The sequence below is a fragment of the Rattus norvegicus genome, chromosome 16 (genome assembly GCF_021556685.1).
Source record: "Rattus norvegicus strain SHRSP/BbbUtx chromosome 16, alternate assembly SHRSP_T2T, whole genome shotgun sequence".
In the NCBI taxonomy this organism is placed as follows: domain Eukaryota; kingdom Metazoa; phylum Chordata; class Mammalia; order Rodentia; family Muridae; genus Rattus; species Rattus norvegicus.
The window spans coordinates 8172318-8188477 of record NC_141549.1 but is presented as its reverse complement, the minus strand read 5'-3'; the positions used below and the strand labels follow the sequence as shown (position 1 = coordinate 8188477).

At 45.5% G+C, this 16160-nt stretch overlaps 1 protein-coding gene across 2 annotated transcripts in view; it reads right to left on the bottom strand.

Annotated features, from left to right (window-relative positions):
* Positions 1 to 10769: 10769 nt before the first annotated feature.
* The window catches only part of Tmem273 (transmembrane protein 273), a 32492-nt gene continuing 27101 nt past the window's right edge, over positions 10770 to 16160 (bottom strand). Inside the window, exon 5 of one of the 2 annotated variants that reach the window (XM_087588901.1) lies at positions 10770 to 13754. In XM_087588901.1, coding sequence (XP_087445027.1) covers positions 13382 to 13754 — 373 coding nt within the window. In that variant the 3' untranslated portion in view covers positions 10770 to 13381. 2 annotated transcript variants of the gene reach the window in all.

Genomic DNA, 16160 nt, shown 5'->3' with positions numbered 1-16160 from the left:
CCTCATGGTGCTTTCTCCACCTGGCATCCATCTTTTTTTTGAAGGGACACTAAGAATTTAACATTGGGAAATGTCCCATAGGTCCTCCGTAGGCATCGGTTCCTCTCTAAAATGGGCTATTCCTATGGAATTTGTAAAAAGTCTAGGGGAATGGGTGCTCCTTGCAGTCATGTCTCATACCTGGCCTGGCCCCCTCTGGGGAAGTGGTTGACACTCCAACTAGGACTTTGTTACTTACCATTTCACAAACTTGGTATTGGGTCCCCCACCACTTCTAAGCATGAGGTGTTTAGAGAACGCTCCACGACTTGGATACTTTGAGGGTTGGGCTGGTACACATCTATGTCCACCAGGAAGATCAGAGCCTTCCTCAACTCGGTGCCCAGACACTGAGTCCAGAGATTCCTGGATGGGGATCAGCCATCCTATGCCTGCTGATCTTACCCATGGGAGTAAAGGCATCACCAAGTTAACTGCTCTTTAAGAAAAGAAAGCGAAGGATGAACTTCTGCTGTCCTTGGAGTCAAACCTGAGCTCTAAACTCAGAGGCCTGAGAGGAGGCTCCCTCGGTGTTAACGCTGGATATAGAGGCCATGGAGTCCAAGGTCCTCAGCACCAAGGAAAGGCACTGGTAATTCAGTTAAAGCTGGCAGATGGCTGAAAGCCACGAAGTGCCTGGTGGCATGTGGAAAGGGTACCATGGGCATGTGGTTCTGGAAAGAGGGGACAGAGGGCGCAGACTGAGTCATTTTACCTTCGGTTCCCCCAGTAATTGGACTGTTTGCAACTTCTTTCTGAATCAAGCATAGTCATTTAAATTTTCCCTCCTGGGCCTCTCACCAGTATTCTGTGTCTCTTGTCATCATATCCTTTGATGACATCAAACTCTGTAGAGTTGCCCTGTCTGCCACTTTTGAAAGTTAATACCTTGACACGGACCATGGGACTGGCAAGATAAATCATTGGGAAACGGCCATGATTCTGGCCATAGGTCTGTCGTTCTACTTCCGTTTTGTTTCCAGGCAGTTCCTGTTTTGAAAAGGAAGTCACCTGTGCTTGTAAAATGTGTCAGGACTCAGAGGAACAGAAGCACCAGAGTAGGTGTATAGAAAGAAAGGTTAGCCTGAACAAAATTTAGGGTTATGTAGGTACTAAATCCACAAGGCAGGCCGGCTGACAGAAGACCAAAAGGAGCTATGGTAGAGTTCATAGCTGAGGCTGTCTATTACGGAATTTCTTCTTGCTCAAGACAGATCATTCTTTTGCTGTATGCAGGCCTTCAGCATACTAGGCGAGGCCCACACACACTGTGGAGGGAAATCTGCTTTACTCGAAAACCAGAATTTAAAAGGAAATCTTACTCACCAACAAATCCATAGGATCATTCAAAATAACTAAACCGTGTATCTGGGCACTTTGATGTACACATAAAATTAGCTCTAACACTAAATCCCTCTCACTCAGCAGGACTTGAACTCATGCTCTCTTCTCAGCTGTAAGACAGTCACTGAGCTTGCTGCTCTGAGTCCTGGGTATTTCAGATAGGCATTTAGGCTGTGCATCAGTCAAGGACTGGAGGGGAGTTTTAAAGAAGACTCACTCCATCTTTTAGTCGACTTTCTTTCTGGGATTGATCCCCAAATTCTAAGAGCTGGGATGATGAGGCATCAAGACCCACCCCCAGCCTTGTGTGCAGTATAAGCTGCCCTTGGGAAGACGCTGGATACTGAGTGGACCTTTTGTGCCTTTTAAAGGTGATTTCACTGCTCTGTGCACAGAGTATATTGTGAGCATAGGCAAAGAGATAGATAAAGATGGATGACTTGGCCATCCCCGTCATTCATCCCCAGGTTAGATTCCTGCATTGCTCTGATGGCCCCCACGACTTCGAAGTAAATAAATAAATGTTTTTGTTCCAGCAGTTAAAACTTGTGTATGCCTGTCATTCTGTGTGTGTGCTGTGTGTATGCCTGGGTACATTGTGAATGTGCTTTGTGTTTATACTGTGTATATTCTGTGTTCTGTGTGTGTGTGTGTGTGTTGTGTACATATATATGTCTGTGTGTATGCTTCAGTGTTTTCCGTGTTTCTGTGTATATGTCTATGTATGTGTTAGATATATATATATATATACATATATATATATATATATCTGTTTGCCTGTCATGTATAAGTGAATGTGAAGGTATGTGTTTATGCATGTGTGTGTTTGTATTTGTATATGTACTTGTATGTTTTATGTACTCCTTTGTGTCTGTGTATGTGTGTATGTTTATGTATATTGTGTATGTGTGAGTGTCTATGTGTGCTGTGTGGCTGTGTGTTGTATGTGAGTGTCTCTGTGTGTATCGTGTGTCTATGTGTGTGTTATGTATATGTCTATGTGTGTTGTGTGTTTGTGTTGTATGTATATGTTGTATTGTGCACCTGTGTGTGAATGTTTTGTGTATGTGTATGTTGTGTTTCTGTAGGTGTATTGTGTTAGTGTATCTATTTGTGTGTCCATGTGTATTGTATGTGTCTTGTGTCTTTCTGTGTTGTGTGTATCTGTTTCTGTGTGTTGCGTGTATATGTCTGTGTGCTTCTGTGTATGTCTATGTGAGTGCTATGAGTTTTGTATGTGTTGTATTGTGTGTGTATGTTAGGTAAAATTATAAAAGTGTCGGAACCGATTCCCATGTGTACCCTGGCAGTTGCATTCTCTTGCTAGTTCTAGCTTTGGTGGGCCATTTGAACTAGCGCTAATTTGTCTCAGATTAGTGTCTCTCCCAGTGACTCTCTGCTACTCATGAACTCTTTGGTTCCAGTCACCCGGTAAAATCAAGACTCAACAAACTGTAACCCAACAATGAGATTTACATGTTAAATTCTCAATCCACAATACATCCACACAATAAACTTACAGTCAATTGATAAGGATATAAACCACCCACCTAGATAAGATATAATTTGCCCATGTAGACAACACAAAATCCTGTACACATCCATCCCTTAAGAATATTCATAACAACCTGTAAATGTGCAGAGAGGAATCTTAACATCTGCCTCCATGTTCTTTCGGCTGCCTCCCTCCTCCTCGCTCCAGTCTCCTCTGCCTCTAAAACTTTCCTCCTGCCCATCCTTCCTTCTCATCCAATGACAGGCCTCGTTCTATCTTGTACCTGTCTTTACCTACGTAATGACATCAACCTACATGTGTATATGTGTGTTTCATATATGTATGTATCTGTTGCATATGTATATGTTGTATATGTGTCTATATGTAGTTCTGTGTTTCTGTTGTATGTGTGTATTATGTATCTGTGTGTATTAGTATATGTCTATGTTTTGTGTCCGTATGTGTGTCTCTGTGTGCTGTGTTGTTGTGTACCTGTGTCTGTTATGTGGCTGTGCATGTTGAGTGTCTGTGTATATGTGCCTCTGTGTGTGTTGTGCATCTAAGGGTATCTATGTGTCTATGTGTCTGTATGTGGTGTGTAATGGACCCATCCCAGACCTAATGTGTGCTAAGCTCCATTTTCTTATTTACAATTGCACTATAACTTTTATATAATTTTAATTTTAGTTGTGCTCCTAGAAATTAACATGTTGCTTAATTTCAAATTCAAAACACAGGGTTTTATAAGTGGATTTAATAAATTTAACCAATTTACATCTAATTTTTCTGTATTTACATTTTTATTGGTTCATTTTAATTTATGAGACAAGATCTTAATAGTCCAGGCTAGCTTTCAACTCACCGTGTAGCTGAGGCTGTTCCTGACCTGGTCCTCCTGCCTCTTCCTCCTCAGTTCTAGGACTGCAGTCCTGCACCACTGCAGCCACTGTGTCTTAAAGACAAAATCCGTCATTTGCCCCTCCCCCTCCATCCTTTCTCGAACCTCTTCTGGACTGTAGCTGTTGGTAAGCAGCCTACATATTTTTGTCGTTGTTGTTGTTGTTGTTCTTAGCATCTTCATCATTTGCCGTCAATCAGTTAAGAATGAATCAGTCCTCCATAGGGTATCCCACCACCACCTGCATTTTTTTCCCTGATAACAGCTCTTCCTCTTCTCTCTATTTTCCTAGTACCAGCTCCCAGGCTGAGATCACAGAAATTTAGTGAGTGGGTCTGATGTTGCTGCTTTCCAGATGCTAACACGGGCTGTGAGTGCTGCTCACCACCATTTCCCTGCTCTCTCTCTCTCTCTCTCTCTCTCTCTCTCTCTCTCTCTCTCTCTCTCACACACACACACACACACACACACACACACACACACACACCAGTGAAATTTTCATCTGTGTGTTACACCCATAAGCCTATCACTCCAGAGATGGAGGCAGGAAGATCTTCACAACTTCAAAGTCAGCCTGGGTTACAGGATGACTTCCCATCCAAGCTGAACTACAGAGGAGACCATGTCTTAGGAAGAAAGGAAGAAAGAAAGAAAGAGAGGAAGAAAGAAAGAAAGTCAGTTTCCTCTGTGCTGAAGTCTGCCTTCTACTTTCATAGCAAATGATTTGAACAGTAAGCACCGAGTTTCTTCGTGTTGTAAAGTCTTTGTTGCTCACCGGAATGGCTATTCCTGATTGTCGACAATCCAGTACAATCCAGAAATGGAGGGCACGTCTGTGATCCAAGATCTTAAAGCTGCAAAACACAGGCTTTTGATCTGCATCTCGATATGGAATGGTACATGCTTTTGATCTTGAGGCAAAGTGGTCATGAAAAGCTTAGGCCCAGGCCAGGCAATACATACCTTTAATCCCAGGAATCAGGGGCAAGTAGATCTCTGAGTTCAAGGCCAGCCTGGGACAGAGCAAGTTCCAAGTAAAGAAAAGGTTAGGACCAGGTGTGGTGGTACACACCTTTATTCTGGGCTGTGTCTTCTGCTGGAGGCCTACATAAGGGCAATGGAAGAAGAAAGATTCACTCTTCTTCACGTTCTTGTACCTACGCGCCAGGACACCCATCAGAACCTACTTCTTCAGGATCCCAGCTTATACAGAAGATCAGCTGAAACACCCAGCCTCGTGGGACTGAGCAACTACTAGATGCTTGGGTTTCCCATTCACAAGTGCCCATTGTTGGGTTACTTGGACTTCAGACTATAAATTTCTCTCTCTCTCTCTCTCTCTCTCTCTCTCTCTCTCTCTCTCTCTCTCTCTCTCCCTCTCTCTCTCTCTCTCCCTCTCTCTCTCTCTCTCCCTCTCTCTATCTCTCTCTCTCCCTCTCTCTCTCTCTCCCCACCGAGTGTGTGTGTGCATGTGTGTGTGTATTTGTGTGTGTGTGTGTGTGTGTGTGTGTGTTCATAAGTTCTGTGAGTCTAGAGAACCCTGACTAATCACACATCCAAAAGCAAAGTCTCACTAATGTGTTAAGGCAGAATCAGATGAGAACACTTTACAACACGCATGCGCTGGTTTGAATATGCTTGGTGCATGGGAAGTGGCACAATTAGAAGGTGTGGTCTTGTTGGAGGAAGTGTGTCACTGCCCAGTGTGGAAGAAAGCCTCCTCCCAGCTGCCTGTGGACAGTAGTCTCCTTCTGCCTGCAGAAGATCTGCCTGCACACTGCCATGCTTCGGCCATGCTGATAATGGACTGAATCTCTGAAATGGTAAGCCATCCTCAGTTAAATATTTGCTTTTATAAGAGTTGCCTTGGTCATGGTATCTCTTCACAATAATTAGACCCTAATTAAGGCAAAAGTTGGTATCAGAAGTGGGGTCTCTTTTGCACTGGGCAGATTTTGAGCACTCAAAGCTCACCTGCACAGTGAAACACTTCCTCCAACAAGGCCACACCTCCTAACAGTGCCACTTCCCATGGCTAAGCATATTCAAACCAGCCCACGCATGTTGTAAAGTGCTGCTCATGTGATTCTGCCTTCACACTTTAGCGACAGTTTCCTGTTCAGATGTGGAATACTCTGGGGCTTAAAATTTTCTGTCTTCATTGACTTTTGCCAGTGAGAGATGTAGGATGTCACAACCTCTTATTCTCTCCAGCTCTGCTAAGGTTAATTCTTGTGGGTTCATGTCTGTGTGTGCACATGTGTGTGTGTGTGTGTGTGTGTGTGTGTGTGTGTGTGTGTGATGTGTATGTGCTTGTGATACACATGTGTGCCTGTGTGCCTCTGCAGAGCCTAGAAGAGGACACACGGTGTCGTACTCTCCTGAGACAGGGTTTTCACTAAACCTGGAGATAGGCTGGCAGCCAGAAAACCCCAGCCACCCTTCTGTCCCCAAACCCCCCAGCACAGGGATGACAGGGCTGTGTGGCACCAAACTAAACAACCAAGACGGTCTTTTTATGTGCATTCTGGGATATGAACTCTGGTCCTCGGGATTTCATAGCAAGCTTTCCACCCCCTGAGTCCTGGTTCATTCCTAAGAGTTACACTTTTCTTTGTCTATCTGTCTCTCCTTCTAGTACGTTTCCTAAACACATTTTAGAACTTCTGGATCTTTCTTCAACTTCTCTGAACTTCCACTTCACTAGTCATTTAATATCCTTCTGAACAATAACACCAGTTTCACGGAAGAGAGAAGGTCAAATGGCTCAAATACAGCCTTATTATTGAGGGAATAGCTTGGAGAAAGAAGTTTGTATGTGAGCAACACAAGTGCAATTTGTTTTTCTGAAGATGTCTGAATCATAATTATTTGAATCCATAAATGTAGACCTGTAAAGTATGGAAAACCAATAGCCCACCTAGACAGGATACTGTTGGAGGCACAGATAGAGCGAGTGAAGCAGCCACAGCGTAATATGAAGGCAGCAGTGAGGTCATCGCTCTCTGACCAGTCCCCGACTCTTAAAGATCTCATAAGATGGTGAGCACGTGTTTAATTCAATATAATAATTCCTGATAATTTATTAGAGGACCATGAGTTCCACATATGTACATGCAGGATAGACTTGGGTGAACCTGAGAGGAGGCACAGGGGCTGGAGACCAGCCCTGACTTCCAGAGTTTGGCGGAGGTAAGAGAAGCATGCTGTTTCATGCAGAGGAGGACATTCTGGGGCGTCTGTGGAACAACTCTTCTTGAAAAGAGCTTGCTGGCCGCAGGTGCAGAACAGGCGGCTGAAATACCCATCAGGAAGCACTGGGGCGGGTGGCTCTCAGCTCTGGTCTCCTTCTTCTGTTGTTAGGGAGGTTCCACCTTCCTAGATGACTCTAGAGGTTTCACTACACACAGACATAGCGACAAAGCTGGTCTCCTTTTTTGTGAGAGGACACCGTTCCCTTACTCAGCTGAGACTCGGAGCTCCCCTGATCTCGCTGTTCCCTGAAGTCTGCATTGGCCTTCGATGCCAAGGAGAGCAGCCCCTCGCCCACACTGTGGCCATGCCCCCCTTTATCATGTGTACGTATTATTTGGGGTGCTGGGAATTTAACCCAAGACTTCACGCTTGCCAAGCAGGTTCTTTAGCACTGAGCTCTCCTCTCAGCTCACTTTGCATTATTTGAACAATAAAAACTTTCAGTTTTGTTGACTCCAGTTCAAATATAAGTGGGTCTTGTTAACTTTCTGGGAAATTTTATATATTTCAGAAATAATGAAGATTAATGAACAGTCAGCTTTTGCATAATTCCACTCAGTTTTGCTTGCAACTTAGCTTTAAAGAAGTTTATATCAGGGCCACGGAAAGACAAAATATCTCAGCAGGTAAAGGTGTCTACTGCCAAGCTGGATGATCTGAGTCTCAATCTCCAAAACTCACCCACACAGTGGAAATTGCTCTTTGGTCTCCACAAATGCACTGTGGTATGTCTGGACGGACACACACACACACACACACACACACACACACACACAGAGAGAGAGAGAGAGAGAGAGAGAGAGAGAGAGAGAGAGAGAGAGAGAGGCAGAGACAGAGACACAGAGACACAGAGACACAGAAAAAGAGAGACAGAAAGAGAGAGAGGGAGAGAGGGAGGGAGAGATATGCTCACACAAAAGGAATGAACGAGAATATAATGCAATTTCTAATCATGTATCTTTACAGAAGACTAGCAGATACATTCCAGTTGCGGGATAGTCTACAAAATTCTTTACTAGTCCTCAAAACTGTCCAGATCATCAAACAAGTTCTGAGACTTACCTGCAGCCGAGGGGAGGGAGCCTGAGGAGACAGGATGACTAAATGCCATACAGGATCCTTTCTAGAGCCCAGGGTCAGGATGAGAGTACCATGTGAAAGCCAAGGAAATGCATTGTGTGGGCTTTGGTTTACAGCAATGCCTATAATCAGTTCACTCTTTGTGGCATGCACACCATACCATTGTAGGATACAATCAATATGGGAGGACGTATGCTAACAGCCTTCCCAACAGATGGGCAAATCTAGGGCAAATCTAAAGTTTTTAAAAGACTAACATTCATATCAGTGGAATTTTCCTTTGTCTCTTTTCCTTTGAATGTTGGATGTCGATAGAAGCTGGCCAAAGTCAGTAGTAAGTAATAGCTCATGTTCACCGAGAGCCACCTGGATTCTAGTAGGTTAATAGATTTATGTGCACAATTTGATTAACCCAAAGATACAACAGAGGAGCGTAAATATCAGCCCATTGTACAGATGAGGAAAGTCTGTTAATTTGTTTTGCTTGCAAAGCAGCATTTGATGACAGAGCTCACATACCACAACACTATCCTGTACTCCACAGGCAAAGGATCACAAATAGAAAACACACACACACACACACACACACACACACACACAGCATTGGCTGAAACTCAGGCTTAAGACACACTGACTAGCAAGCCTGGGCTTATATGGAGCCAGGGACAATCCTGCTCTCTGCTTTCATGGTCTGGGGACGTGCCACTTAGATGTCATCTGATAGCAATATGCTTGTGCAAAGGCCTACTTTTGAAGATTGATTAATTAGGATGACAAGTCTGCGATGGTGACAAATGACCCAGGAGGAAAAGAGTCAGTTCTCAGGATGTGCTCTGAGCAGCCCACTGCCCCCTGCCCATATCCCCATTCAGGCTTGCTGTCACCGGCTACTTCTCTGTGTTCCTGTCATGGCTCTGCTGGACTCAGCATCCCTCTGTCTCTGCTCTCCCTCCTGTCTCCTTCATCTCCCCAAGTCTGCTTCTCCCCTCCCCGTTTCAACAGATCTCCCAGGGAACTCTAAACACATTCCAAAACAAATATCCGCACAGGTGTTTGCAACCCTAATTCTCAGGCACAATCGCCACAACCCTTGCCTCCTCTGAGGGAAATGTGGGGCTCACTTTGTCTAGACGTAGCCAGCCCGTCTTGGCTCCCAAGCATCAGTTTAAAAACCGAGGGCTCAGCCGTAGACCCTTCCTAGCTGAGAGGGTTTAGGCTAAGCCAGTGGGTTTGGCTGACCTTGAGAGTGGGCTAAGTCTCCCTCTTTTTCCTCCTTTCCATTATCCCCCAACCTATCCATTCTCACCATCATTGCTGCCTTAACTCAGCCACAACTACACTACCCTGCTGCTTGAACCGGAGCAAGGATGTAGCAGGATACTAGCTCATTTGGAAATCAACCTGCACCTGCCCAATTGGTTTATGTGTGTCTGGTTTTAGCCTTTGATGATGCAAAGGGAAGCTACAGCATCACCTACGAACCCACCCACATTTCCTACAATTGCCTGTCTGTACTTTTAATACCTGGTAGAAAACGTGTGTGTGTGTGTGTGTGTGTGTGTGTGTGTGTGTGTGTGTGTGTGTGCATGTGTGTGTGCATGTGTGTGTGCATGTGTGTGTGTGTGCATGTGTGTGCATGTTTTGAATTCACTTAGAATTTTAATGTCAACACTTTTGACTTCTAAGTAGATACCTCCTTGGATGATTTTTAATTCACTGACTTTGTCAGAAAACCCTCCCACCTCCCCTCTTCTTCCTTCAGGCACTGAGCCCTGCAGGTTCCCCACCACAGCTAGACTGAGTCACTTGTCCTTACTCTTTACGGCGTTCTCCATCCTGTGGGCAGCTACTGGGGTGGCATATATGCTTTGGGGCCTCCGTGGTCTCATCGGCCAGGAAAGTACGGTTTACTTCACGCCTGACCTCTGCTACAATGTTTCCAAATGAGAGTGTGAGACAACCAGGTCTGAATGGCTCTACCCCCAAGACACGGCCCCCAACACTGTCACTGTTCATTGAGGTTGCCCCCAGTATCTCCAAGAGCTACTGTTCCTCGGGGTTCCCTCCCTGGATGCTGTTTCTGAAGAGAGATATCCTCTAGAGTTCCATCTCTGGGAGGGAGCTGCTCTCAAGGAGTTTTCCATTTATGCTAAAAGGACTTCCATTGAACTTGGGTTTGGGGAGTAAGCCAGGGAGGTCTCATTGCCAATGATTTCCTATCATCAGCTCCCACTCCCAGGCACCTGGGGAGAGGATGCTGCTCAGTGAAGAACAGACAGCATTATGACAGCGTACCATAGGACTGTATCACCTACTGACCTCATAGCCATCTTAATTTGCCTTAAGTAAAACCTGTTGCTCACCCAAGTTTGCAAGCATGGGTGGGGGGTGATGCCTTCCTTGGAGTTTCCCCATCATTAAGTATCACATGAACTGCTTCTCTCTGTTTATGTGGGGCAAGGAAGAAAACCAAACTCATGTCTGGGAAAGACGTCTCGAGGTTGCAGTGACAGGGAAGACGCCACATAGTGTGTGGAAAATGTAAAACAGGAACTGAGAATCCAAAGCCATCCACTTTCCCTCGCAAGCAATCCTGCCATTCACAAACCAGATGTTTTTAATTAAGATGACACTAAAAGAAACAAATCAATTACCAGCTCCAGTACACGATGATTTATTCTATCTCGCACGCGGAAGATTGCTTATGAGTACCATGTAACTGCTTCAGGTGATCAGCTAACAGAGGCTGCTAATGAGAGGCACTGTTATCAAGGCAGACAAGACACCCTGGGAATCCAGACATTATTTTAACGCAGCGCTTCGTTTTGAAAAATAGTTTTTCTTTCATCACAGCATGATAAAGGTAAGCCATCTGAGGAGACCCGGACCACACAGCCACCTGCCTTGGTATAGACTGGAAAAGTAGAGTCTTCCAAGACAGATTTCGAGGGAACGTTCCCAGAGCCTGTGCTCTGAATTTTATTCTGATAACAAGAGTAGCAGAGTGTGGGTTTCCCGAACCTTTCATTCGGATGTGATGAGCACTGCAACAATCAGCTCAAAGTCATTGTGTGTGGGAAACAATGGCAGCCTGCATTCCCAGCTCTCCATAAGGCACCGTGCCAGCTTGCTCCGAATCTCCTCCTTCCCAGGGCTGTCAACATCCTTCTTCTCACTTCGCCCTAGGCTGTCCTCTGATCCCATAGAAGGTCAGCCTCGCCCACTGACTCATCAGCTCCCCTGGATACGTACATGGTTATTCTTTAACGCAGGAATCTCCTGGCAGTTAAGACTGCAAGGCCATGAGTTCTACAAAACTGGGCCCGAGTGCTTATAGCCCCACAGTGCTGAGGAGGAAGCTGTCTTGGCTTAGTCCATGAGCCATGTTGGGGTACGGTTTTATTGACATAGATACAGTGTTGTTGTAGAAGCTTGCACAGCTCCTACATCGGCACCTAGGTTGAGAAATACAGATTTAGGGGTTCCTTTTCCCTCTGCTGTTCATTCATGTTCTTCCCCTGGACAGACACTCTTACAGGAGTAACAGCTTTCCTTGAGACACGGGTGCTGCCAATCATGGTCCATTTAGTGCCTGCTCCTACACTGGGTCCAGGTACTGACGAGTCATTGGCCTTGGATGTTCAGACTCAAAATAGATAAAGCTTCTTCTGATGTAGCTGGCCGCTCACAGCTCAATCGCCCGGGCATCTCTAGAAAGGGGCAGAAATGTGGAAGACTCACAGTTAGAGAGGGCTGTGCTCTTAATGTTTTCTTTGTGGGTCCGCCACACTTTTGAGGCACTCACCCCATGTCAGCACCAGGGGGCATCTCCTCAAGTGACACAGAGAGGTGCCTGCAGCCAGTGCTGAAGCCAGACACCGGCCACAAGGCTGTTTCTACTTGCTAAACCCAAGGTTCAACCATTCCGCTAACAGTAGTGTCAAGAACTCATTGCTCAAGATTAGCCAGAATATTTGGGGAAAGTATTACCATCTATATATAAAGAACATGTCCAGATCTGGGCAGACGCTAAGAGGAAGAAGGTAAGGAGGCTTATGGGAATGTAATGGAAACGATGCCTTCAGCTGTAAACCACAAGTTGTTAGCTTCTGTACCAGTTTAGACAGGAGAGAAGGTGCTGGCCATGACATTTTTTAAAGAGAAAAACAGAAGATGAACACCAACCAGGCCCTATCACAAACACCTGGATCTGGAGGTCGGAACACAAAACTCTTGGCTACAGGACATCTTCATGACATCACCAACATCTCCGTGAAGGAGACAGGATTCACGCCAACACTACAGTTTCCCATAAGCATCATCTACAGCGACAATAGAATGCCTCGTTTATGCTCGAGTTGACTGTCCCCTAAATGCAAATGCTATTCATCGGGTCTATTCAGCAACAATCTCTCTCACGGTGTCTGACGCCTCCTGTGGAGGAGAAGCCATGGCAGGAAGATTGTAGGATGGGGCATGTGTGGCGCAAGGCAAGTAAAGGACCATAAACTAACACCATATCTTCACCTAGCTAAGGGGCTAAGGTCACAGTGACCCTCAAGCTTACAGAGCTGAGAGGCAGAACGGACAATGATGAGCAAGCTGGAAAGAAGACCGGCATGGTGGCAAACGAAAGAGAGCAACAGCAGTGTGCCACTTAATCTCTTGTCAACTTGACATAAATGGGGCTCATCTACCCAATGGTGTTCAAAACCTCCGATAGGAAGATACGTCCATCCCATAGGCTCTGACTGTGGGATGAGCATGGAGGGCAAACCAGCCAGCAGCCTTCCTCTGTGGCCTCTGCTTCATATCCCACCTCTTTAAGGCCCCCGCTTTAGCTACGGTCCTGATTTCCCTCTGTGGAAGGACTGGAAGCTATAAGATGAAACAAGGCCTTTTCTCCCCAAGATACTTTGGGTCACGATTGTCATCACAGCAATAGACAGCAAACCAGGACAGGGGTGATCTGGTTAAAGTAAACTATATGCACCCCTGAAAATGTCAGGAAGAAAGCCATTGTTTTGTAAAGAGTAATATATTCTAATAGAAACATCAAAAAGAAGATATGGTGAAAAGGGCCGAGACAGGTAAAGAAGAAAATCTAAGAGAAGGCTTCCGGCGCTGTCAAACGGTAGCATGTCTCTCTCAAAAGGGAGAATGGTCCAAAGGAATGTGGCGTTTGTGGGGGCCGGTCTACACAGGCAGAGGCTGAGCACGCAGCTCACTGCTTTTGTTGAGTTTAACCAGCCCCAAGTTTAAAAGCCCATTCAGGGTTGCAGAGAGGACTTCTGGTATCTGCAGACGCTCAGCGGTGAAGACGCGATGATTCCAGCAGCACAGCCTCCTTGCCATGGCCTCCCTGAGCTACGGGAGTGCCTCCTGGACAAAATCATCCTCTCACAGGAGTCACGACTCTGTGAATGCGGACACCAACAGCCTCCTGGGAGCCAGACACAACCTGCAGTAACAGGCAACCTGGGCAGAGACCGGGACAACCTAAGTTGTCTGGTGAGTACTGGAATTAAACTGCCCAGCCGTGGACGGGAAGAGAGAGAACAAGACATGTTGGACGCCGCCATACAATTAGAGTGACCGTTAAGCCAAGCTATTTTACCATATTCTCCAGAAATCCCATGTAGGCTGAAAAGAGAAGGAAAAAACAAATAAGTAAAGTCAATGTGTGTTTCTGCGTCTGGTGGGCCAAGAAAAGCCTCAGAGCATTTTGAAAACAGGAATGGATCTTAGATATTGTCAGAAATGTTTCACTCGTGAGGAAGTGGCTGACTAGACATTTTGGGCAAAGTCCTTTTCTGACGGCCCACTCTAAGCCCAGCTTCTTGTTCAGTGGATTTTGAATGGATCTCCCGTCAAGGTCCGGCATGCAGGCAGCATGTAGTTGCTCTGTGTCTCCTGTCGCTTAACTCTGGCAGTTTAAGATGTGTCAGAGAAAGGGGAGCAAGCAGTGCCATAAGAGCTGGGAAAGAAGGGGTGCATTTTGACAGATGAGAGTCGTGTCTTGAAAATCCCAAGGGGCCAAAGACCAAGAATCCACGAGGGCAGCCAGAGGAATATGTACTCAAAGGCCAGGTCAGAGAGTGACCGGAAAGACCTTAAACACGCAAGATGTTCAAAATACTTCGGATTAAACTGACCAAGAAAGGTGAGTACCTTAGCAATAAAACCCAAACCCTCTCAGGGAACTCAGGCAAACAGACATGTTGAATGTCTTTATATTAAAACCACGGCATATATTCACAGGGAACGCAGCCTTGAGGGGCCAAGAAAGCTGATGGCGGGTGGAACATGGGTAGAGCTGGAGGGCATCACGTTAAGTGGAGCGAGCTAGACACAGAAAACTATTATGTTCCTGAACACAGGTGGATGTTAGGAAAAAAGTTAACCCGAACATGGATTTCTGACTACAGGAGGGGGTATAAAGCCACACGGCATTTGAATTGTGTCCGGTGGAGGCATGAACTGAGACGGCATACTAAACCCACTGATGTGTGTGCTTATCGCGTTCATTAATCAAAAATAAAATAGATCCCCCCATGGACTTCTGGGTAATGTCATAATGAAGTCAATCAACTTCCATCCAATGTATAAAAATAATAGACCTGCCAATGAAGTACCAAGGCATTTATGCTTATGGCAAACTCCTGAAGTTGTCTGATGCCTTGCCTAAGGCTGCAGAACTAAACTAGCAAATGTTTCCCTGAGGAGGAAGTGCAGTTCGGGTAAGGTGAGGGTGGGAGGAGCCAGCTTGCTGAATGGCAAGGCATACCTGGTTCCTCACCACCTCCAGTCATAGTGTGGTGTCTGCCCATTGCTGACCACTGGTGGCCAAGTCCAGAAACATCCAAGCAACTGTGGGAACTGAGAGCAAGTCAGGCTGGAAAGAAAGCGGTGGGACTGGTAACTGCCATTTATCCTCTGGTTTGTATCCCTTTAAGGTTTATTTAATTATTTTTGGGAGAGCGTGCATATCATACGTGTATGTACACATGCACATGCATGTGTGCCTTTGGAAATCAGAAAAGAGCATCAGATCACCTTGGAGCTCGAGTTACAGGTGATTGTGAAGTTCTGGGAACTGAACCCAGGTCCTCTGGAAGGCAGCAAGCCCTTCAGTGCTGGACCATCTCTCCAGCACCATTTGTTTATTTCTGAGACAGGACTCACTGTCTAGTTCAGGCTGGTCTCTAAGTGGCAATCCTGTCAGCACTGGAATCCCCAGCTTGACCTACTATACTTAGCCAATGTTTCTAGTGAGAATGCCATTCGTGTAACAGACCAAACTGTGTCTATAGCTCATATCACTCAGCAGAATGAACGCCAGTAATCAGGATTTAAAAAAAAAACCTTAAAATACCACAAATATATCTGTTAAGGTATGAATACATATAAAATCAAAACTGGCTGTATGTAAATGTTTAAAATTCAATATGTCTTCATGAAAGGGTCAAGGACAGGGGTTCCATTCAGCCAGAACCTACTGAGAGGGTGACCGCAAGGCAAAAACGTATCAATGGTACTGAGAGAAAGAATTCTCTGTTTATGTTTAAGTAGTCCTTGGTCTTTGTTCCTGTTTTACATGTTCAAAAATAAAATGAAGGGTTTTAAATAAAACATTAAACTAGCCTGAGACTTAAGAATTAGTATCAAATTGGTAGCATTAACTGCATGGAGAAAATTATTATTTAAGCTGAGCTGTATATGCATGAAAAGCAAAACTCTACAGGCGAAAAGAGATGCAGAGCTGCTCTCCTGCCTGCTGGCCAGGCTGTGTCAGGACCCTGCTGTGATTCACATCCTGTGTGCTGATTGGAAAAGGGGGAAATCCTGCCACGGGAGAGATCCAGGGTCTCCATTTCAGAGGAGGTCAGCAAGAAACGCAGACAAGGAAGCTTCGGAACCTCAGAGGATCGGCTTTGCTGTTTACACGCATAGACTGAAAGAACCGAGGAAAAATGATGTGCTAGTGGCCATGAGCGCGGCACATGCTGTGCAAATCTGGGTCTCTAAAAGTCACCCCCACAAAAACAA